The sequence below is a fragment of the Vitis vinifera genome, chromosome 11, assembly GCF_030704535.1.
Source record: "Vitis vinifera cultivar Pinot Noir 40024 chromosome 11, ASM3070453v1".
Taxonomy (NCBI): Eukaryota; Viridiplantae; Streptophyta; class Magnoliopsida; order Vitales; family Vitaceae; genus Vitis; species Vitis vinifera.
Genome location: NC_081815.1, coordinates 5,004,681 through 5,028,108, shown reverse-complemented (window position 1 = coordinate 5,028,108; position 23,428 = coordinate 5,004,681). Strand labels below are relative to the sequence as shown.

The following is a 23,428-nucleotide window of genomic DNA, read 5'->3' as shown; positions in this document are numbered from 1 at the left end:
AAGTTAATTAAATGATATTACTAATAAATTAATAATTAAATGATTAAATAATTAAAATGAGTTTCACTTTATTTAGGTAATATTTTGATATATTTCCTGGTTTTTGTTTTTTTTTTTAAATTGAAAATTTTATGTAAAATATTAGAATTCTTATATAAAAATAAGTACATAACTCACTTAAATTTTTATTTATTTTAATTTTTTTTATACAATGATTCTTATGTTTAGGATAGAAATTCATATTTATAAAAATAAAAATAAAATATGTGTCCAAATTATTTTTTATAATTTGATTCTTATTTTAAATATTTAATAATTTTTTTGGATTGTAAGTTGACATGAAAAATTGGTAAATTAACTTTATTATCTAAAGTGATTTAATAAATTAATTTAAATTAATTATATCTGGTAAAATAATTTAAACACGATTACCTTATTCTTTTAACTTTGCGTTTTTATTCCTGAGTGCCAAGCCACTCTGCATAAGTTGCTCCTCGTTTTCACATAACCTGGCATAGAGAAACCTTAATCCAGGATTAGGACACAGCGGCCCCCTTCCCAAACACATAGCTAACAGCTGCCAGTACTGGGGTTTATACTCCATCGGAAAACCCCCGCTCCGGCCCTCACCTTCGCTGCAAATCTTACATTCACCGAAAGTTCCCAAATGGCTTGCTCTCTAGTCTCCAAACGCCCTCTCATCATCCTCCGTAACTGCCTCAGCAATTCCACATGGGCAAGACGAAGTCCCCTTTATTTGGATGATGCCGATTCACAGTGTCAGTTTGGCATCTTCCCGAGAAGATTCAGTGCTGAAGCGCCCGCTTCCGAGCACATGAATCTGATCAAGCAGTTGAGGGAGAGGACCAGTTCTCCAATCAAGGATGTCAAGGCGGCTCTCATTGACTGCAATTGGGACATTGGTAAAATCTTTGTTTTTTCCTCCACGGGTTTCCTTGAAAGAATGGTTTCCTCTTCTTTAACTGGGTTGTGGTCGATGCAGAGGCGGCTCAGAAAGAGCTGAGAAAAAGAGGGAAGGTTTTAGCTTCGAAAATGTCGGCTCGAACTGCTGCTCAGGGTTTGCTTGCGCTGGCGCAGAATGAGACTAGGGCTGCTGTTATTGAGCTTAACTGTGAAACGGACTTTGTTGCGAGGAATGATATATTTCAGTACTTGGTTAGTCAGACATCCTTTTCCGTTCCTTTTTTTTTTTTGTTTCCTAGATTCATTTGAAATCACTTATAATGAATATAAACATAAACATGGGAGCTAATGGAAATCAATTGTAGAAATACTTACAATTAAGTGCCAGATTGATTATTTGTTTGGGTTACAGATAGTTTTTCTTTTACTTTATTATTTGAGATTTTTTTATGTTGTCTCATGAGGCTCACCTACTTTATTTATAGGCCTCATCTTTAGCAAAGCTAGCTTTGTCAGTTGAAAATCCTCCTCTCAGTGCTGCTGGGGTTTCTCCTGTTGGCCCAGAGTATTTGGAGGTAAGAAGTCTCTGTTTATGGTACTAATTGTCTTTGTTTGCTGAATCATGGCATTTTATTGGTTGATGTTTTTGTTTAATCCCTTAATCTGCATTGGGATTGATTATTTTAAATAATGCTGGCAGATTTTAGGGTGTCATCTCATGTACCAAAATTTTTGTGTGATTTTTTTTCAGTCTTTTACCATGCCTAATTTTACATTTCTTTTCATTTTGAATTCGATTCCTCATTAGCACGTGTAGTCATGTTTCTAGGAGTTCCCTACCACTTGTCGTTTTAATTTTAACTGCCATTCACAAGAGCAGTCATATTTTGAGGATTCCACCCAGTGGTTATGTCTAGCTTATCTTCCCCCTGAAATTTTGGGTCTGGGACATATATGTTTGTTGATTCTGGAATGGAATTCATTATATCATATCAAAGGAATAAGATAAAGAAAGAATAAACTGTCTCTCAGAAGATGTGCAGAAAACGAAATGATGTATGCCATAAAACACCGGAAGCAAACCAAAGGCAAGTTATATCAGCAGAGAGTGTTCATAATGGCTCAATAACATGCAGGCTGTTCTGTTAGTAAGAAAATCAAACTAATGTTGGCGGACTGATGGAACAAAGGTTGTTTAAGGGCAAGTGCTCAATATCTCTCATGATATGCCAGTATTTTGAACTAACTTGTAATCCAAGTCTGGCCTACGACATAATCTTTTGTGAGTACTTTCCATTGGTTATGCCCCTTGGTTTATTTTATGTTCATTTATGAGCATAAATCTCAATTTAATGGAATCCCTGCAGGCTAAAGAAATGGAATTCTGTCCCCCTATTGTTCCTAAAGATAATTGCACAATCACATTGATCAGCTTCCCTTGGCAAATCTGAACTTTATAACATGCTGTGAGATGGGTCTAACTGACAATCACCTCAAAAGTGAGCTTGGGAGCTAGCATCTTTGTAATCTTGAGATGAAAGATGGCCACCATAAAACTCTCTAAAAGAAGGCTCAAATAAGGTATACATATGAATCTTTTCCCAAATGTTCATACTCAAGATGCTTTCTTGAAAATGTTCATTTTCCTTTCTGTTACCCAAATGCATTAACCAGTGGCTAACATGAGGCATCACATCTTCAAAGCACATGGCTTGTGTTGCCACAAAAATCTAGGAAGTACCCCTCAAGTACAAGAGAGAGAAACGACCAACTAATGCTTTCCAAAGCAAACATCATTTACAAAATGGAAAAAGAGAATGGACTATGGAGGAAAAACTGATTAACAGCCACATTATATCTTATACAAAGCACATGGATATCAGGAAGATTGGAGATACTTGCCTTGCTATGATCAACCATCCTTGGCAAAGATTTCAACTTATTAGATGAACCTTCACAGCATGTTTGCTAATGAAAATGAGAACTATCGTTTATTTTTAGAATACATTAGAATGTCTTGAATATCTTTTATTTTTAACAATTGATAATGATCCAAGAATGAGCATGTTAAGTGTTTTCATTTTTGGAAATGAAAATTTTTATGGAAAAAATAGTTTGGTTTTCACTACCAAATAGGCACTAAGATTCCCAAAATCAACCTGGAGAAAAAAGGAACGAAAGATGCTTCCATCAACAATTAGAAAACTAAAGAGTGGTCCAAAGAACATGCCCATTAGATTCAAGAATCTGACATTGGTGAAATGGGAAAGATAATATTTCTTTAAGGTGGTCAATGAAGGAGGTGAGTTCACTAATGGAGTAATTTCTAATGAGGTGAGTTCACTAATGGAGTAATTTCCTGATCTTTTTTTTTTGATAGGTAAATAAGAATTGTATTAAAAGAAAGAAAGTATACACATTGTTTACGAAGAAAAAAAGGACAAAAAGGCGCGAAGACACAAAAACCCTTTACCGCACCCTATCATGAACCTACCCAATCCACAAAGTCTAACAATGATAAAGATCCGCCTCTCAATGTACAATCTAACCCAATCCCAAAATCAATACAAAAAAGAATTTTTAATTGTTTGATTCGTGCTTTCAAAGTTGTCAAAAGCCTTCTTATTTCTCTCCCGCCATAAAGCCCAAAACATACACAACGGAGTAACTTTCCGAGCCTTCTTCCTCTTTTTACCCACAAAGGACCCGTGCCAATTGAGAAGGACCTCTCTAATTGAACAACTCAACACCCATTGAATGCCAAAAAGAGCAAAGATCAAATTCCACAACAAACGAGCTTTCAAACAATGGATGAGAATATGGTCACAAGTTTCTTCTTCTTCCTTACACAAGTAACATCTATTAGGAATCCTCCAACCCCTCTTTTTGAGTTGATCCAAAGTCAAAATCTTGACCTAAATTGCTTCCCAAGCAAATAAGCTAATTCTTGGGGGCACCCAAGAATTCCAAACAATACCATGGGGGAACGGTTCCACTCTCCTATCGGCCAAGGAGGAGTAGAAAGACTTAACATAGAAAGCACCATCCTTCGTAGGCAACCATACCATGGCATCATCGGTCTCCACAGACAGAGAGTATGTTGACAATCTCCCCAAGAAGGCTTGCATCTCCTATAGCTCCCATTCATGCAGTTGTCTCGTAAACCTAGGACTCCAACCACCATCCTCCCAAAGGTTACTCACCCAAGCACCTTTAGAGGAGGCTATGGAGTAAAGCTCAAGAAAGGACTCCCTCAAGGATGAGTCCCCACACCACTTGTCATTCCAGAGCTTACCTTGTTTCCAAACCCGACTCTAAACCCAGTTCTTGTTTTGAACATCTCCCATTTGCCTCTGATAGCCTTCCATACCCCCACACCATGTCCTTCCCTAACAACTTTAGAACCCCCCTCAACTTGCCCATATTTGCCCACAATCACCCGTTTCCAGAGAGGGGCCCTTTCACTTGCAAATCTTCAAGACCACTTGCCTAAGAGAGCCTCATTGAGGATGGTTAAATCTCTAATACCCAAGCCTCCTTGTTGTTTGTCCAACCGAACAATAGCCCATCTTACCAAGTGTGGCTTTTGTTCTAAGGCGCATCCTCCCCACAAAAAGTCTCTATGAATCTTCTCTAGTTTAGCGGCTGCTCTCCTTGGAATGACAAAGAGAGACATAAAGTAAATCGGTAGGCTGGGCAAAGTGCTCTTTACTAGGATCAACCTTCCACCTTTTGAAAGATACTGTCTCTTCCACAATGCTAATCTTTTTCAAAAATCTCTCTTCCATCCCATCCCATACCCTAGAGGACTTGAAAGGAGCTCCCAATGGAAGTCCTAGATAGGTAGAAGGGAGAGAACCCTCCTTGCACCCTAAAGCCCTAACAAAATCCTTTAAGTTTGTGACTTCCTCAATGGGGATGAGCTCACTTTTCTCCAAATTAATCTTTAGGCCTGACATAGCCTCAAACTACATAAGAATCCAACTCAAGGACTCAAGGACTTCCTTCCTAGCATCATAAAAAATGAGGGTGTCGTCCGCAAACAACAAGTGGGAAATCTCCACCCCCTCTCCTTCTCTTCCCCTAACTTGAAAGCTATTGATGAACCCTTCCTCCTTTGCCTTCATAAGAATGAGAGAAAGAGCCTCCATTGGCAAGATGAATAAATAAGGAGACAAAGGGTTGCTTTGTCGTAAGCCCTTAGAACTTTGAAAGAAGCTTGAGGGGGATCCGTTGACCAAAACCGAGAACTGGACTGTAGAGATGCACCATCTAATCCAGCTAATCCATTTAGAACCAAAACCCATCTTTTCCAACATTGCAAAAATAAAGTTTTAGTTTACATGGTCATAGGCCTTTTTGATATCCAATTTACAAATGACATCTCTCAAGTTGGCTTTCATTCTAGAATCAATGGCTTCATTCGCAATCAAAACAACATCCAAAATTTGTCTCCCCGCCACAAAAGCATGCTGCAAAACCGACACTAAGTTCCCCACCACCATCTTGAGGTGAATGGCTAGGACCTTAGCCAGAAGCTTATATAAGCTTCCTACCAAGCTAACTGGCTTGAAGTCCTTAGGATCTTCTGTTCCCCCCTTCTTTGGAATCGAGGCAATAAAGTGGCATTTATGCTCCTTTGGAAAGTCCCAAACTTGTGAAACTTTGCAAAAAAGCCCATCACTTCATTTTTCACCACATCCCAACAAGCCTGCCAAAAGGCCATGGAAAAGCCATTTGGCCCAGGAGCTTTATCCCCATTCAAGCAAGAAAGGGCAGCAAGTACCTCCTCCTCTATGAAAGGAACCTCCAAAGCTTGAGCTTCAAGGCTAGGTACAGAAGCAAAGTCTAGACCACTAATGGGTGGTCTCCAATCCCCCGAATCTAAAAGGGTACTTTGAAAGGAATTTGCCACACCTTTAATAGCCACCTCCTCAGTTAACAAAACACCATCACCCTTAGCTTGGCCATAAATTTTCTTCTTCTTCTAGCATTGGTCACCTTGTGAAAAAAATTGGTGTTCTTATTGGGGTTATGGAAAAGTCAAAATGGTGGAAGGGACTCTATCTTTTATATACTTTATAGGTTTATATATAGGTTGGGTGCAGCCACCTAAACTTTGTTCTGGCCCTTATTTTGGCCTTTGTTTTTTTTTTTTTTTTTTCTTTTGTGTAGGTGGTCCTTGCATGCTTCCTGTTCCCTATGTACTGAGGTTCCACTCCCTCTTTGTGGCATTCTCTTATAATATTTCTGTTTGCCTGTGAAGAAGTCAAGAATTTTCAAAATGGATTTCTCAAGGGAAGAGTTCTAGAACTTGTAGGAGAAGGTGATAAAGATGAGGGTCAGGAGGGGCATGCTCCCACCAAGGATATTCTTGAAAAAGGATTTTGCTGCCATTGCCTAATGCCTACAACAAATCTGAGATGCTAAGACTTTGCCCCTGAATTTCTTGGTCACCTAAACTGGAACTCTTTTTTCCATTTCCTACTCCTCTGGTATACTTTAGAGAAATGGAAAACTTTGATAATTCTCTTGTTAAAATTTGACATCTATTGTCATGTGCTGATGGATGCCAGATTTCTAGCTTGACAATATGATATCTGATGTACACAAAATAATTTTTAAAACTAAGTTTAACCCTTTTTTGTTTTGTTTTTAGTTTTATAGTTAATAAAACCTGTGCATGTTTTGGCTAAAATTCTTCATGGAACCAGTGAAAACAGGGAAGAATTTGATAATTTTGTTTAAGAAAAATGTTGATTGGCTTTTTCTTGAAATTGAGAAACCTAGCATGTTGCTTTTGAGTCATTTTAACATCTAGTTCTAACAGGACTTGAAGATGAATTTTGATCATCCAAAATTTAGTGGAGAAACAACAGTTCAAAATGCAATTACAGAAGTGGCTGCAATGATGGGTGAGAATGTAAGACTCAGAAGGGGTTTTCTGATGTCTACACCAAATGGCATTGTTTCTACCTATCTCCATACATGTCCCCGACCAGGTACTATGATTTCAAAGTTCTCTCCTTCCCATTTGAGAGGACATTATTATTTGCATGGGCACATGTGTATTTTATATGTAATGAGGTGCAATTATCATATCTTGTGGTGGTACTTTATCCTGGCATTTTGTGAGTTAAAGGATCTGAGCCAACATTGGATGTAATACAGCCTCTACAATTACTTTTTGATCTTGCTTCAGGTTTGGGCCGCATTGCTGGAGTGCTTTCTCTTGAAGCAGAGGATCAGCTTTCTTTGTCAGATGCTCTCCAGCGTGTTGGATCAGAATTGGCAATGCATGTAGTAGCAGCAAAACCATTATTTTTAACAAGGGAACTTGTTTCTTCTGAAGCCATGGAGAGTGAACGTGAAATTCTCAGGTCACAGGTACATAATATATTGGAATAAATTCTTCATATATAATCACGTGTGTGTGTATGTATACATACACATAATAAATTGATTAGAAACAAACATTTTATTGCCTTGAACCAAGTAAATAAAAAGAGGATGACAAATCCTTCCCTCAAACATCACCATTATATAAAATACATACATTTATACATGCTACATATATATATGTGTGTGTGTGTGTGTGTACTTATAGACATGTGTGTGTTTGTAAGCCAAGATCTTTTTGGAGATAATTCACATTATAAGTTGGCTGCCTACTAAAGAAGTTAGATGAATGTGAGATCAGTTACAAATTCACCTTATTGAAATCTGGCGTTCGTCTCGTGACTTGTGCAAAGAAGGATTTGATTATATCACATTCATGCCAGAATTATTCAACAAAATACTCTGGCAATGGGTAGGAGGGGAAATTGAGTACCATATATCACCAATAGATTTAGACCTAAAGGGATGGAGTGAAGATGTGATTCTAGGCATGATATATCAGTGAAAAAAAGGCAAGCATATTGTAGGCCCAAAAAGAAGTGGATCAAGTTTGGAGAAAAGAAAAACATGATAGCCTTTGATCTAATAGAAAATGGCTGAAAAGGATAATATTGTCAACTCCAAGTAGTTGGTTAAGGTTTTATTGAATTCAGTTTTAGTTCAATATAAATGTATTTCTCCTGTGGTAATCAATTTTGGAAACATTTCTTTGGAAATACTGTTGTCTTGCTTGTTTTCCTCATCAGATATGGAAACCTTTCTTTAGAAATACTGTCTTCTTGCTTGTTTTCCTCTCTTAGCAATGAGTGCTCAAAACTTTTTGGCCTTATTCTTGTTGTTTGCCCTGAGTTCTTTGCATCTGTTTCAGGTTAGCTCTCTCCTATTACTATTGACAAATTTCTGCAAATATAGATTGTGGAAAATGCACTATGATGCATAGTAGCTTAAAAAGATGAACTCTCTTATGGTAGTTGGCCTTATAAATCGGAACCAATCCAAATGTAGGATTTCCAAGTTGATGCAATTTTATAGGAAAGAAGTCTTAAAAACAACCATTTGGTTTTTGTGCAATCTAAATTAGCTTGATCCTTGAAATTGGATGAGTTAATGATAATTGTGTTGCTATGCATTTTTCATGTGTTTTTAAATAAGAAATAATATTTCATATTAATAATTGCCTATCCAAAAATATTTCATGTTAATGCTTCATCTAACCTTCACTTTGATAGTTTTTAATTTTAAATGATTCATTGGGTTTCCTCAAAGTTTTTAATTTTAAATGATTCATTTGGTTTCCCATGTTAGGCAGAATCTACAGGGAAGTCTCAGCTGGCCATAGAGAAAATGGTAGAAGGTCGTCTGAAAAAATATGTGGAGGAAGTAGTTCTAATGGAGCAAAAGTTTGTTGTAAATGATTCTATTAATGTAAAGGTATGTGATGTGGTAATTTTGTTGGGTTTCAATATTTGGAGCAAAATCATAAATTATTTGAGAGATGTTTGGAGAATGACATTCTTTTCACACACAGCTCTAGAAGGAAAAATAACCATTACTTCTCCATATCCCATTGCATAAAGATATGAATGAAAAGTTTAAAGCATAATTAAGGTTGATAACCCAATGGTTGAGCTTATTGCCAAATCTAGTTTCTAAATACATGGAATTCCAGGCTAAAGAATTTAATATTTCCAAGTGCATATTTATCATATAAACATCAATCTTGGATTGTTATCAATCATCCAGAGGTGGACTTTTCCCTGAATGGTGCCAGTTGCTGATTGGTGGTCCACCTTCACTGCATATTATGTCAAGTGCCATAAGATTCACACACACACAATTTTGGATGATTTGTTGCTCCACCTTCACAACCTGTTCTGTCAGGTTCCTTAAGATTTGCACACACCCGAAGGGTGCATGCTTAATGATTAAGAAACTGTGGTTGCCAATTGATAATTTTGCACAAATCCTACAGACAGTATTGAATAATCTATCAAAGGAAGTGGGCTCATCTGTGAAGATTGGGAGTTTCTTCAGAATGGAAGTTGGAGAAGGAATTCAGAGGTAATGCTGTTAACTTTGCAAACCATTTTTTTTTTTTTAATTCTCAAGCTCTGTAAGAAAAATCTAGCCTATTGTCTGAACTAGCGTCTAAATTTATTGGGAAGTCTAAAGAACATGGCTAAAATATGTTTAAACGTCCTGCAAAGTCTCTTATGCATTTGATGTAGATTTTTATTTATATATTTATTTATTTATTATATATAGGCTAGGAAAAAATATATTATTAGCTCCTAGGAAAAAAGTGCATCAAAGTACATAGGATGTGTACAAAGGATGCAAAGGGGCAAGGGGATAAAAACAAATTTTCAGGACATGACATTTTATTTTGAGTGAAGGTATCATATCTGTAATATCTTTTTTTTTTTTAGCAATTAGAACCTTGAACTAGCATTGAAAGTTTTCAGGACTTAAAGAGAAATGAAGTCCTGGATTCGTTGGTACTTCATTCATGCTGGATCATTGTAAAACTTCAAAGATCATCTGTCTTGTTCTTGAACTGCTACCAATACATTTAGATTGCCATATAATTAGCCATCGAGGTTTAACTTTCCCCAGACAGTTAAGCTAAGACAACTGCCTAATATATTTGTCATAATTATTTAAATTTAGTACACAATTTATCTAAGTGGAGAAATAGAACCGTATAGTGGTGACTGTCAGGCTCCATAATCTCTTCAAAGCACCTCATCAAGTTACTTCTGTTGCAATGTGGTATAATGGTTATGAATGCTTGTTGAGTGTCTCATCATCCACTTTGAAAATTTTGCCTTGGTGTTCTATCATTGCATCAATTTGTTTAGGCTGCATTTGCTCATGTCCTATGTATTGGGATTGGGGTAAAGAGACTGTAGATGATTTGGTTTGATTAGACTATGTGGGCCTGTCACACCTTGCCATGCGCTTGGCACTAGTTGACAAAGCCAGGGAAGTAGCCAGAAACATAATTGAGAGGGGAAAAATAGAAAATGTTGAGATAGTAATAAATATAAAACCTCAACTTTGATTGATAATACCTTATTTCTCTTTAAGAAAATAATTAATTTGGCTAAAAAATCATTTTAAAAAAGTTATATATAGAATTGAATGAATGCTAATATTTAATGAAAATTTTCATTTTTTGTTTTAATTTACAAGTACAGGGAAGAAAAGCGTGAAATGGAAATTATATTTTAGGATTTATCCAAGCAGCGGAATATGATTCTTCAAACAATAACAGTTAGTAAGTAAAATTTAGATCAGTGGCAAAATTCTAACATGTTTTTGTTAGATCACATCAACTCATATAGTCTGTCATCTTAATTTTTCAGGATTTTGATGGTAAGGGAAGTTATGGTTTCCTCTTGATGGGATTTTATATATATATATATATATATTTGCCCAGATCTTTTTCTAGAATTTTAGGGGAAGACAAGTCATAATTTTGGGGGTGGGGGGTTATTAATTTTTTTCTCAAATATTTGGATTTTTTGGGGAGTTTTGAAAAAATATATTTTCAAATCTTTTGGCTGGGACCCTTGGACTCTAGCTGGCTTCGCTAGTGGACAAGGCAACATTTGCTACTTGACCATCTTTTCTTTTGAAGAAGGATTCATGTATCTCTGCCACCTATTTCTACATCGTCCCCTTCACTTTGGGGTTGTGGTAAAGGCCTTTTATATAGGTAGGGATGATGTGGGTTCAGACTAAGAGTTTTTGTGATATGATGATTATTTCTTATATGGGTTTTGGAGGATTGTTTGTCTCACTTTGATTTGGTTGGTGCGGCTAGAGAGAGATGCTAGGATCTTTGAGGATAAATGGAGGACATCTGAGACATTATGAGATTTATTTCATTTCTTTACTTCTTTATTGGCCTCTTGTACTTACGATTTCAAGGGCTTTCCTTTGAATGTCATTCAGCTTGGTTGGCTTTCGGTTTATACACCACTAGGGTTGGGCCACCAATGAGAGGAGCCTCGCTGTTTTTTTCAGGAGAGGTTTCCCTTGTACAGTCCCTTTTTTTTTATGGGTAAACACAGAAGAGAATATAATAATTAGAAAAATGAAGCCCGGAGGACAACCCAAGGTATACAGAAAGTATACAGTAGGTTCCATAAGGCTAAGAAGAGCAAAACAGAAGGGAAAACAAAAAACCTCACCCACCGTCGCCCACCCTTGTACAGTCTTTTGTGATCTGTCTTTTTGTATAAATCTTCTTATATAGTGGAGGTTTTTGTGTTTAGATCAGGTTTATATTTTTGTGGGAAGGATTCCTCATCCCTCTCATGAACTAATCATATGTAATTAATACATCTCCTGTTTCTGATCAAACAAAGAAGGAAAAAAAAAAAAGGAAGACTGGTGAGGCCATTGATCTTATTGTCTGCCTGTATACTTGTGGCAACATGCTTGCATGTGCACCTTTAGTGTCACTGAATCGTGGCACTTCCAAGGCAAAGTTAATGCACCCTAGCTCCTGCTTATTTTGTGTTCTTCTTGCATGTACAGGGCCAAGAGGGTTCTAAGAAAGTTTGGTTCTTCTTGATGCTGGGCCATATGAGAGCTTTATTTTGTGTTCATGCTTTCATGCTCCATCTTAGTTGCTAGAGTGGAATATCCCTGGTTTGATTGTTGGTTGACATGTTATGCCACTCCTTTTGGTGTTTCACCCCTTGCTTCTTGTCTTTGTTGAAGTTATAGTTGTAATTCTTGTTTGCAAACAGTACTTTAGCTTATTGTGGCCCACTTCTTCCCTGGTCAGCCAGTCACCAAGCATGGCTTTTCTAGTGTCTACTTTCTATGTTTTTCTGCTCTCTTTTTCCCTCTCTCCATCTCTCTTGGTCAATCAGTGACCAAATATGACCTCCTCCAGTATCTACTACTATGTTGTCTCCTTTCTTTCTACCCCTCTCTTTCTAGTTCTCCCTCGCCTCTTCTTGATTAGTCTGTCACCAAATAAGACCTTCTTTAGTATCTACTTGATATGTTTATCCTCTCTTTCTCTCTCTCTCTCTCCTCCCTCCCCCCATCCCCGTTCCTATCTTGGTCACTCTGTCACTCTATGTTCCCTTTTCTAGAATCTACTTGCTAAGTTTTTCCACTCTCTGTGATGATCAAGGATGGGGTTCATTGAGGTCTGCTGAATGGGAAAACCCGAAAACTTGAGCTCATCTGCATCAGCTAAATAGCACCAGCAGTGGGGAAATGATTTGGGTTGAGGTCTATAGACCGTCAAGGCAAATGTTCACTCTGCCAAACGAATTTTCCTTGTGTCTCAAGCTTATTGTTAGGTAATAGGCTAACAATGTACATCAAATTGACTTTTGGGCTGAAGTCTTAACACCCAACCTCATGGGCATCCTCCTTTGTACTTGAAAGTGGGCTTAATAAATGAGGATCCTTTGCTGTGGAAAATGGGCTCATTTATTGAGGAAATAAACATGTAAGGTTTGAGCTCTTGACCTCCTCAAGAATCAACACTTCTGATGTCATGTTAAGCTTCTAATTTGACCAAAAAAAAGCTTAAGCTGATAGGTAACGAGTTATGAATGTGAATCAACCAAGTGTATAGGCAGCTCAGTGATGTTAATCAAGAGGCTTAGTGAACTTTGAGACATGGTGCCTGAGTCTTCAGATCCTATTCTGCATGTATTGATTTATTTTATTTTTTATTTTCTTATTCTTTCCGTAACTGTGGTTATCCTTATTCTGTTCTTTGTTCATATTCTCTTTCGTGCATGGGGCCAAGTGTGGCACTTTAAGCTCATAGCCTCAAGGCTGCAGCACAAACATCCTAACTTCTCCCATTGCATGGCCGGATCTGGCCCATTCTGTTTCCACTGCTAACTATCTGTAATTTGCAGGGAAGGAACATCCAGTTCATCTGAACCTGTGGCTCAGGCTGCTTAATTGAGATACCCTGTTGTGCGATCTGGCGAAATTTCCAGACCAGTGTTTAGTTTCAAAGATTTTGCTCCACAGCTCAGACCACTGCGCTCTACTTGTTTGATTCTAAAAATGTTTTTCCACATAGGCATGATTATTACTTACACTGCAATGCATAAACCAAAGCTGCCTAGAAAACCTGATGGTTTAAGGCTTTTTGAATAGTTTTGGAGTTATTAAAATGCTACCTACATTCCCTGACGACACTAGTATCAATTTTTTTGCTGACAAAAACAATAATATGTTACAGTCTTCGCGTTTTTTCTGTTGTTGATTAGATTTAGAATATTAAAAGATATACACCAATGCAGAAGAGGATTAACAGTTGTATTGCTCTAGATTTTCAGCTAGTCCATACCCTTGAACCTTTCTTCATCATGTGGTGGATCAACTTGACTTCTAGTATGGTTTAGTTACCCAATGGACCTGCCCTCGCACATGCTCAAAAGTATTTACAAACCTCTCTTTCCTTCTTACTTCATGCCTCCAAGCTTTCCTTGCAGATCTCTTTTATCTGTCCTCAAGACTCAAAGTTCACAGAAGAAGAAAAAAACTATGGCACCTCTCTCTCTCAATTTGGGTTTTGTGGGGGAGTTTTGATTATTCCTTTTGCCTATTTAGATTGGACAATCATCCTTCCTTGTAAGGCCTGATCTTTTAATACATTGTCTTTCTACTTTTCTTGGCAACAAAAAGCAGGTAACCATTTCTTTCCAGTTGACATTTTTTGCTGTTAAGGAGTTCTGCTATTTTTGGCTCATGCTTTCACAGATTAGATATTATTTCCATTTTTTTATACCACCTACCCCTACTTCTTAATGGTTATAGCAAAGCATAAAGAATGAAAAAGCCAATTATGTCTACCAATAATCAGGTTTGGTGAAAATTAAGAGCGTTTTTGGTAAAATTTAATATTTAATGCTTAATGACTTAAGATAAATTATACTTAAATTATTAAATTATATTAAGATATTAAATTGATTTATTAAAGTAATTTTTAAGTTATGATATTAAGTATATATTTGGTAAATCAACTTAATAACTTAATTTAAGTTATCAAGTAAATTAATAATGTTTGGTAAAATAATTTAATGATATGATTTAAAGTAAAAAATAATTTTAAAAAATAAATAAAAAATAATTATTTAATGGTTAAATTTATATATTTATTTTTATTTGTCCTAATTATCTTTATAATTTCTTTTACTGTTCTACACCCTTTATTATTATTTAATTTTTTTATCATAATTATAATTTATAAAAATAAATATATTAATTTGATAATTCAAAATAACTTTTAAATTAATTTTATCAAACAATCTTAATACTTAAAACAAAAATTAAATAATAAGTTTTAAATCAATAATTTAAATATTATTTAAATTAAAATCAATTTACTTAAGTATTAAATTTTATCAAACACTCTTAATATGTTTAATAACTTAAATTAAATTATTAAATTATATTAAATTAATAAATTGATTTTTCAAACACTTCCTGATAAGAGATTCCAACTTTGAACCCGACTTGTTTCTTCACGCTATCTTCAATATCTCCGGTATCTTTTCAAGGGTTGCTGAATGTGATCACAGATGAGAGAAGATGCTTGGGGCTACATATAACAAAAGACTTGGATACTACTTCAACGTAAGAGTGATTTTTTCCATTGTTCTTAAAAAGCACTTATAAGTTATAACTTAATTATTTTTTAAAAATAAATTAAATTTATGTTTAATTTATAAAAAAAAAAAACGATAAAAGTCAAACATAATTAAAATTAAATAAAAAATATAAATAATTTATTAGTATTAAATTTATTTATTAATTTTCAATTTCCTTTTTGAGTCATTGTGTTTTACCTGCTAAAGCTACAAACCGCCATTACCAGGATGTCTAATTAAAAACCGCCGAGGTCGTTTTAAAACTTCATTTTGGCGCAACGGAGTTTGTCTTGATTCAACCCGGGCGCCATGTTCGCCCTCCGAGTCCACTCAGTGGACGACAACCACCCTCTCTCCATCTCCTCAAACCCTAACCCTAACTTGGGCGAGCGCAGAGGCATGGTCCATCTCTTCCGCAGCCTCTCACTCGCCACCGCCTTGCCACGCACTACCTCTCGAACCACTCTCCTCTTCGTTGTCGCTGTCCCAAACTACCTCTCTTCCGATGATTTCATACGCTTCTGTGGCTCCCACATCGATGAGGTCTCTGAGCTCCTCGTCATCAGGTACGTTCCTTCATTTTTTTTCCTTGGATATACAATCTCTGTTTGGTGGCTGAGAAACCTAAGAAAAATGTAATAGAAAGTTTAATTTGAAGTCTCACATACGCGGCGGTAACAAAAGAAATGGAAATCAAACAGAGCATTAATCAATATTCTCGGCCACCAAACAGAGCACTGATTTTAGCTTTATGATAAATTAAATTAAGATAATTCTGGTGACTGTTATTTTTTATAGCAGTTTTTCGATCAAAGCGTGTTGATTAGGTATTAAAGGATTTCAAAGGTTGTTTAACTCTCGAGAGCAAGAGTTACTTTTAAATGTTTTATTGATTTCTAAGTTAGTGTTTTTTTTTTTTTTTGCCCTTTTTTGGTTTATTAATAAAATCCAGTTTTTTTTTTCTTTTTCTTTTTCCCCTCTCAAACTTTAAAAAAAAAAAAAAAGAATAATATTTCAAAAAACTGCATCCAAGAACCCTAAGTCAATGTCTTTGGATTGAATTGCAGAAACGATGCTGTGGAGGATCGGTACAGTGTTGTAATCAAATTTATGAATCAGTTATATGCGGATGCTTTTTATTGCATTTTCAACGGGAAGCGGTTTTCACCTGGGGAGGTAGATGAGGTCTCTTGTTAGATTCAAATTTGCATGTACAATTGTTCAACTATCAATCACAGGTCTTTGTGTTTAATGTTGAGATTTCAGGCTGAGGTATGCCATCTTCTGTTTATGCTATCAGCAGAATACACTGAATCGGCAGACTTTGCCTGTACACCTCCGCCTGGGTTCACAGAGTTACCCACTTGTCCAGTCTGTCTTGGTTGGTCACTCTCTAATTTCTTAATTTTTGTTTGGAGCAAAAAAAAAAAAAAAAAAAAAGAAACAGAGGTTTTGGCCATTCACAAGTTTTTAATTAATTAATTATTTTTCTATGCATTTCATTTTGCATTTATGTTTATTTTAATGTGGAATGACAAAAATATTGTGAATTGTAGTTTTACAATGATTCTTTTAATTTATTTTGGATGTTAGAGAGATTGGACCAAGACACCAGTGGAATACTGAATACGCTTTGTGACCACTCATTTCAATGTCCTTGCATTTCAAAACGGACCAATTTGTCTTGTCAGGTATGCAATTCATTAATGTCATCGAAAGTTTTAGTTTTGCGTTCATATAATAGATCTGGCGTTTTGGTTGGTTGAAGTTGTTGATAGCACACCAATGATGAACTTTAATATACTTGCTGAGCTAGCATGTAATGCTTTAATCTGCATGCGGCTACACAAGTATTTTCAGTTCTTGATACTTTGAAATTCCAGGGTTTTCAATTTACCTTTCAAAAAAAAAAAAAAAAGTCCAGGTTTTTCAATTTGTGTTCTAAATATGGGACTGTGGTTGACCGAGGATATTATTAATTGTACTGAACATGAGCTTTTTCTTTTTGGTATCTGTCAAGCGTGTAGTGGTTTAAACAACTTCAATAATATTGCAGATCAATTGATCTGTTGAATGCTTGAAGATTTTGAAAATGATATATTCTATTTTTTATTTTCATTTATTTTTATTTATTTATTTATCTGTATTGGCTGGGGTGTTATATTTATTACACATTGCACGAGCCCTTGTTGTTTTACCAGTTTGGTGGGACTTTTAAGCTCCAATATGATTACTCTATTTTCTGGAAGTGAAAAAACCTACTACCATTCCTTTTCATCCTCTTGTTCATTAGTTGGGTTAGTGCGATGTTTGGCCTTCTTCCTTCCATCCCCTGCATATATTGCTTGGAGTAAGCATAACTAGATGATCTGTGGATTCTGTTTGGATGGCCAAATGGAAATTAATTTTTAGGCTTATGGTCTTTTTGATGCAACTATAACTTTTGGCTAAGTGCTTATTTGAGAGAAGGTGTGGGGTGTAGGGAAAAGGTGGCCACCAAATGAGAACCTTTCTAAGTTCAGAAACCCTTTCAGGGAATTTTTTTACCTCCTCTACCCAAAGTGTTTTTGTGTGTAGGCAAAACAGTGCTAGAGTACTTTGGCAGCATGAAGTATTTCAAACTGCTACACCAAATGACCTTCTAATGTTGGATGTAACCCTAACAGATGTAGGTATAATGTTTCGTCAGTAAATATATGGAACTGACTTCGAGAAACTGCAGCTTCATTGTATCACAGATTGATCTTGACAACTCCTCTTTATTCAAACCTTGGTACCTGTGTATCTTATGTCAGCAATTGTAGTGCCAATATCAAATCCAACAAAGGTTAGAAAAAGATGCAAAAATAATAATTTTTGAGCATAAGGAAGCAAGCTTTTCTATGGATAGAGATGAGATGTAATAAGTTTGGGGAAGATGAAGGTGGTTTGTGTTCAGAGGGAAGACAAGCAACAACATCAGTAGTGGGCCAACATATACATCTCATCCCCAAACAGGCAGTTTCATACCTGCATATGGAGAGGTAAATGACATCATGGATTACAGATGGATAAAGGAATGGACAGATGGAGAAGCTCAAACTCTAGATCTCTAGTTAATCAAAACTCGAATACCATGTTAAGCTACCAATTTATGATATTTACTGTTTTCAACCTTTGATATTTCTTGGGTGCTTCCTGAGTCAATAAGGATATTTTGGGTAGTTTGTGTGGAGGGATTGTGGGTTAGTGGAAAAGGAAAGTATGCATGTTGCCATAGTATGCTTATTTGGGTGCATTTGGAAGGAACATGGTAAAGGAACCTTTGATGGCTTGGAATGGTCAATTCTTTCTCTGAATGGACTAGTAAATTGGTAGGAGGTGCAAGCCTTTCTTCGGTAAATTTTATTGTGTATTTGGGTGGTACTAAAGGAGTAAGGAGTTTCTTTTTCTTTTTTTTTTTATTCCCTTTATATGTCCATATACATAGGGTTGTGCCCCTTTCTTAGAGCTCATTTTATAATATCTTATTTACTTATCAAAGTAAATAAATAAATAACCTTTTGTATAAAAGTTTCTATTTTTTATATAGAACTTTCTATATTTAAAAACAAAAAACAAGAAGTGTATCCAAATGGACATTGAACTTTATATTCTACCACAAAATGGAGTTTCTTAGGAATCAAATTGTACACACATGTTGTCAGATAGAGTTTTGCTGCAAGAGAAGTGAAAAGCATAAGTTATCAAGTCTTTAGGAAAGAAAAGAGAAAGAAATGTCAAAGTTCTACCAGAATATTGAGCACCAGAATGCGCATGTATATAATGTGGTTACTTCAGAATCAGAGGAACTGTACTATTATGTGGAAAATTAGTGAATATCCAATTTTTTTATGTTTTATCCTGACATCAGTTGTCCATACATCTGTGTTGTCTGAAAAGCATTTGAATGTAATATGACTTCATGAATGTGGTTGGATATTGGAAAAACTATGTAGAGGTTTCGTTTTAATGTTTATATGCTATCAGGTCTGTCAATTTTGTCAGCAGCAGGATGAGAAACCTACATGCTTTGTTTGTGGAACATCAGAAAATCTTTGGGTTTGCATGATATGTGGTTTTGCAGGATGCGGAAGGTAAACATTAATGTTTGTTCTGCTTCCTATTGTGACTGCTAATTTCTGTTTCTGAATGGTACCAACATATTCTGTAGTTATTGTTCATTTGATTCTCTGCTATACTTTCTCTCCCTTTGAATTTCTACTTATTGAAGCTTTTTGCTGGGTTTAGATATAAAGAAGGCCATGCTATTAGACACTGGAAAGATGCGCAACATTCCTATTCCCTTGACTTAGAAAAACAACAGGTTTGGGATTATGTTGGTGATAGTTTTGTTCATCGATTAAACCAGTCAAAAGCTGATGGCAAGTTGGCAATGATGGACTCTCGCTGTATGTCAACTGAAGGAGATTGTGGTACATACGGGTGTACAGATGATTCTGGAATTAGTGCGGCCCTTTTCAGCAGCAAAGTTGAAGCAGTATGTGCTCTTTCTTTTTCCTGATAACCTTATCTGGATCTTTACTTATTGAAGTTTATGGTAAATGATCAATATCCTGACAACTAATTCACTTGTCTGGTACAACTTGCTTGGTTGGGGCTGAGGTTGACTAACTTTTCATTATGTCTTAACTTGAATGCTACTTTATGTGATGCTCATTAGAGTGATTTATGTTACTTCTATCCTGTAATGTTTACTATTGGGATAAAACAAGTTGATTTGTCATTGTTGCTAACAGATTGTGGATGAATACAACCATCTTCTTGCAACTGAGATGGAAACTCAAAGACAAGTAAGTAGATGCATTTCCTCACGCAGCCTGTATTCTGTTTTCTTTCCCTCCTTTTCTTTATTGTTAATGTATTTGATATTCATTCATATTGTTTCTGGGTAATTATTAAAACTCTTCCACCACTTTATGAAATCCTAGAGTATGTATTTTGCTTTCTTCCAATTATATGATCATAGATCTGTGGTGAGGCAACATTATTGATGTAGCATGTCAACCATTAGTTCACTGTTTGGTAGCGTCACTCCCAGGTAAGCAATTTCCTAGAATGAGAATTTCAATATTAGATTATTAAACACTATACCAGTTTTTTAAAATAAAAAAATCCAACTCATGATGCTATGTGAAAGTTGAGTTCTTGATTTCTGAAACTACTTAGAGGGAGTTGAATAGTTAATTAGGCCCAAATATTAAATATTTATTAGAACTTTTTATTCCTAATATTCAATTTTCATTCATTTTTTTTCTCAAATATAAGAATGAATTGAGAAATTCAATTTCACACAAATAGAACCCACAGTATACATGGAAACCACTGGTAGGACCTCTTTCAAGATCATTGTGGGTTTAAAACCAAGGGTCCACTTGACCATAGAGCAAATCTATTGATTTTGAAAAGCAGGTACACAGATTTACCTAAACCCAAAAGCTATCTCTCCCAAGGGACTTACTTTGGTCAGGGCACCTACGCTTTATTTTTATGTCCTCAAGGCAGCACCTCGTGCTCCTTCATCGACTCCTCAACACTTTGCTGAGGGGATGCGATAAAAGAAAATATGCTACAACCAAGTCCAAGCTTTGCTAAACCACAATCTAGAGATTCACCCTCTCCTCGAACAATCGTCCTAGGTTTACCAAATCCTCAATCATAAAAAGGAATGATTTGTGAAAAGGAACATTTAGTAAGGTCAAGAATTCTAAATTCCTGCAAAGATGAACTTCCCTACAAAATGAGTGATCAACTAGCTATGCAAGCTCTTTGAAAAGGGACCCAGGTGGTATCAACATTGGTTTCTTATCCTGTTATGACCTGACTGTCAACCACTGTACTTTTGAAGTGTCTGCGAGAGTTTTAGGCGATCCTAGTAGAGTTATGACAATATAACTAATAGGCGCACATGCCAATATTGAAACTATAGGTTAAATGAAAAGAGAAAGCAGTATACAAAAACCTAGCAAAAGACGATGGCCAGAACAATTAGGTTGATGCCAGACCAAGTTTTTATCTGAGAGGCTTTTTCTTCCTATTGGGAATACTTTGGTTCCATCCAACAGGGCCCTTCCCTGTAAGGCTCATCTACGTTGCACCAAAGAGTAAAGCTTATTATCACTGACCAGCTAGTCACTGTCATGGGACAAAGATGTGAGCTCAAGAAAGGTTGAAGTTGTGCAACATATAAAGTTGAGACTTTTAATTCCTTTTGTATCAGTTTGTGACAATCAACTGTATCCACCTTGACCTGAGGCCACAAAAGAATGAAGATGAGCTCAACCCAGTGGAAGATGCTTTCAAAAATGAAATTGCACCCTATATATATATGAGTTGGATTAGAATGCACCAGAACGGGCTGAATTTTTTTCAAGAATAATTAATATTTTAAGCAAATTTCTCTGGCATTTGCACAACCTGTAGGGGTGCTTGAGCTTCTTACCCCTTTATTTTTTCATTTTGTCTGGATTCTCATGCCCATTGCCTCGTTCTTTTGATGATCTCCACATTGGTATTTGCCTACCACAATGTCCTAACCACGTAATCTAACCACATACTCACCTTATGTTTGAATACATTTTTGTGCCTCAGCTTTGAAGGTGATAAGTCCTATGGAAATACATAGATTTGGACCTCTGCTGATTTGGAGCAAAATTGCCAACCTATCTAGCTAATGTAGCTCACTAACACTAAGAAATTCTGGTTTTGCACCCTGTGTTTCCTCTTCAGTAACTGAAATCTCTTGCAAGCAGTTTAGTCTTACCCTTGTTTTCTTCCAGTATTATGAATCTCTACTTTTGGAAGCCAAAGCTAAGAGGGAGAGTTCTGTTTTAGAAGCAGTGGAGAAAGCTGTGACTTCGAAAATGCAGGATATCCAGAATGAACTGGAAAAATGTTTGGAGGAAAAAAAGGCTGTCTCAGATGTAAGTTTTGTTTTTGCTTCTAGTTCAAGTTTGTGGTGTTCGGGTATTTTGCAGTAGGTTTGGCAATAAATTATTTACATTACCATGTCAAAGTTTTTCTACTTTTGTATGGTGCTTTGCAATTGATTCCCCTAATAGATTTTTTTTTTCCTCGTTTGTTTCTGTCCTTAGATCAATCAGAAACTTATAAAGAACCAAGATCTTTGTCGGAAAAAGGTCAAGGAAATTGAAGAGAGGTACATAGTCATTCCACCCTTGCAAATGAAAACTAGAATAGTTTCTCATCTGGATCCCGATATTGGATGGGTTAGTTAGGGCTATTCAAGTTTGCTATAATCTGGAACTTGTTTGGCAGAGAGGTGAAAAGGAGTAAGCATCTAGTTCAACTTTAATCAGGGAATGCAGCTTTCCATAGACGTGCATGTTCAAATGGAACATCTGACTGTTACTTGTATTGTTAGTGCATATCACAGGCGATGAGATGAATGCCATGTTTTATGCTCATGCCAAGTCTTATGCTTGTCACGGGTTCTGGAATCTAGCTTAACTGGTACCTTAAAAACTAAATTTTCCTTTATCCCTATTTTCTTGCAGAGAAATTTTGGCAATAAGGTCTAAGGATGAAAAGATACTTGATTTGGAAGAACAGGTAGCGCAATTTCTTCTTGACTTTATGCTTGCATTAAACTAACTGCAATGTTGGTTTTCACCAAGTTACAAATGGTGGTGGTTTCAGATTAGGGATCTTACAGTTTACATTGAAGCCCAAAAAACACTCCATCACATGACTGATTCTAATGACATCAAGGGGGGAACACTCTTACCAGTACCTTCAAACCAATCTTCTTCAACCAACACCAAAAGGCACTCAAAATCAAACCGAAGACGACATTAGACGGTTCCTCCCTCTCTCTCATATTGTGTACAGTTAACATGAATGCTTGTTTGGCTAAAGAATCTGCGGCCCATGTTATGTACCCTTAATAAGGGCAGTCATTACTTGTTTTTCAGTGATGTTTTTAAATGATATATTGCTGTTGGAAAATTTAGGAAGCAAAAGCACCTTCTTGTTCTTGAAGCAAAAATCTAGGATACTAAAGATGATGTTACTCATATCATTCACTCTAGTTTTTGTAGAACCATGACAGCCCTGATTCTTATTGTTAACTCCAAATGACCCAGTTTAACAAGATTTTGCAGTTCCAAAATTTAAACAAAAAGGTTACAACAAGGGGGGTTTCTGATGCTTATTTTCGAGGCAATTGGTCGTTATTTTTGCTGCAGTTAACGTTGTTAAATTGTGACAACGTGAGGAAGCTAAAAGATGGAAACCTTGTAGACATGTGAAGAAAGGAGGTCTTTTTGTGGGCAGGATGAATAGAATGGGCAGAAATGAAGGCACTCCAAATGGAAATTGTTTGATTCTTAGAAAAAATATAAGAGAGAAAATAAAGAGCAAAGTAAAAAAGGAAAGAAAAAAAATGAGAAACATAAAAA

At 36.1% G+C, this 23,428-nt stretch overlaps 2 protein-coding genes across 2 annotated transcripts; both read left to right on the top strand.

The window, feature by feature from the left end:
- Positions 1 to 487: 487 nt before the first annotated feature.
- LOC100259510 (elongation factor Ts, mitochondrial) lies at positions 488 to 13,569 on the top strand. Its single transcript, XM_002282280.4, has 8 exons — positions 488 to 923; positions 1,004 to 1,176; positions 1,410 to 1,499; positions 6,755 to 6,926; positions 7,127 to 7,311; positions 8,629 to 8,754; positions 9,296 to 9,384; positions 13,227 to 13,569. Exons 1-8 carry the CDS (start codon positions 668 to 670, stop codon positions 13,270 to 13,272), a joined length of 1,137 nt encoding a protein of 378 aa, XP_002282316.1. The 5' UTR covers positions 488 to 667; the 3' UTR covers positions 13,273 to 13,569.
- Positions 13,570 to 15,155: 1,586 nt separating this feature from the next.
- On the top strand, positions 15,156 to 23,016 carry LOC100249232 (BRAP2 RING ZnF UBP domain-containing protein 1). The gene is made up of 11 exons (XM_002285297.5): positions 15,156 to 15,535; positions 16,037 to 16,145; positions 16,236 to 16,350; positions 16,563 to 16,660; positions 18,978 to 19,084; positions 19,239 to 19,488; positions 19,748 to 19,801; positions 21,788 to 21,931; positions 22,103 to 22,167; positions 22,526 to 22,580; positions 22,668 to 23,016. Exons 1-11 carry the CDS (start codon positions 15,279 to 15,281, stop codon positions 22,824 to 22,826), a joined length of 1,413 nt encoding a protein of 470 aa, XP_002285333.1. The 5' UTR covers positions 15,156 to 15,278; the 3' UTR covers positions 22,827 to 23,016.
- The last annotated feature ends 412 nt before the right edge of the window (positions 23,017 to 23,428 follow it).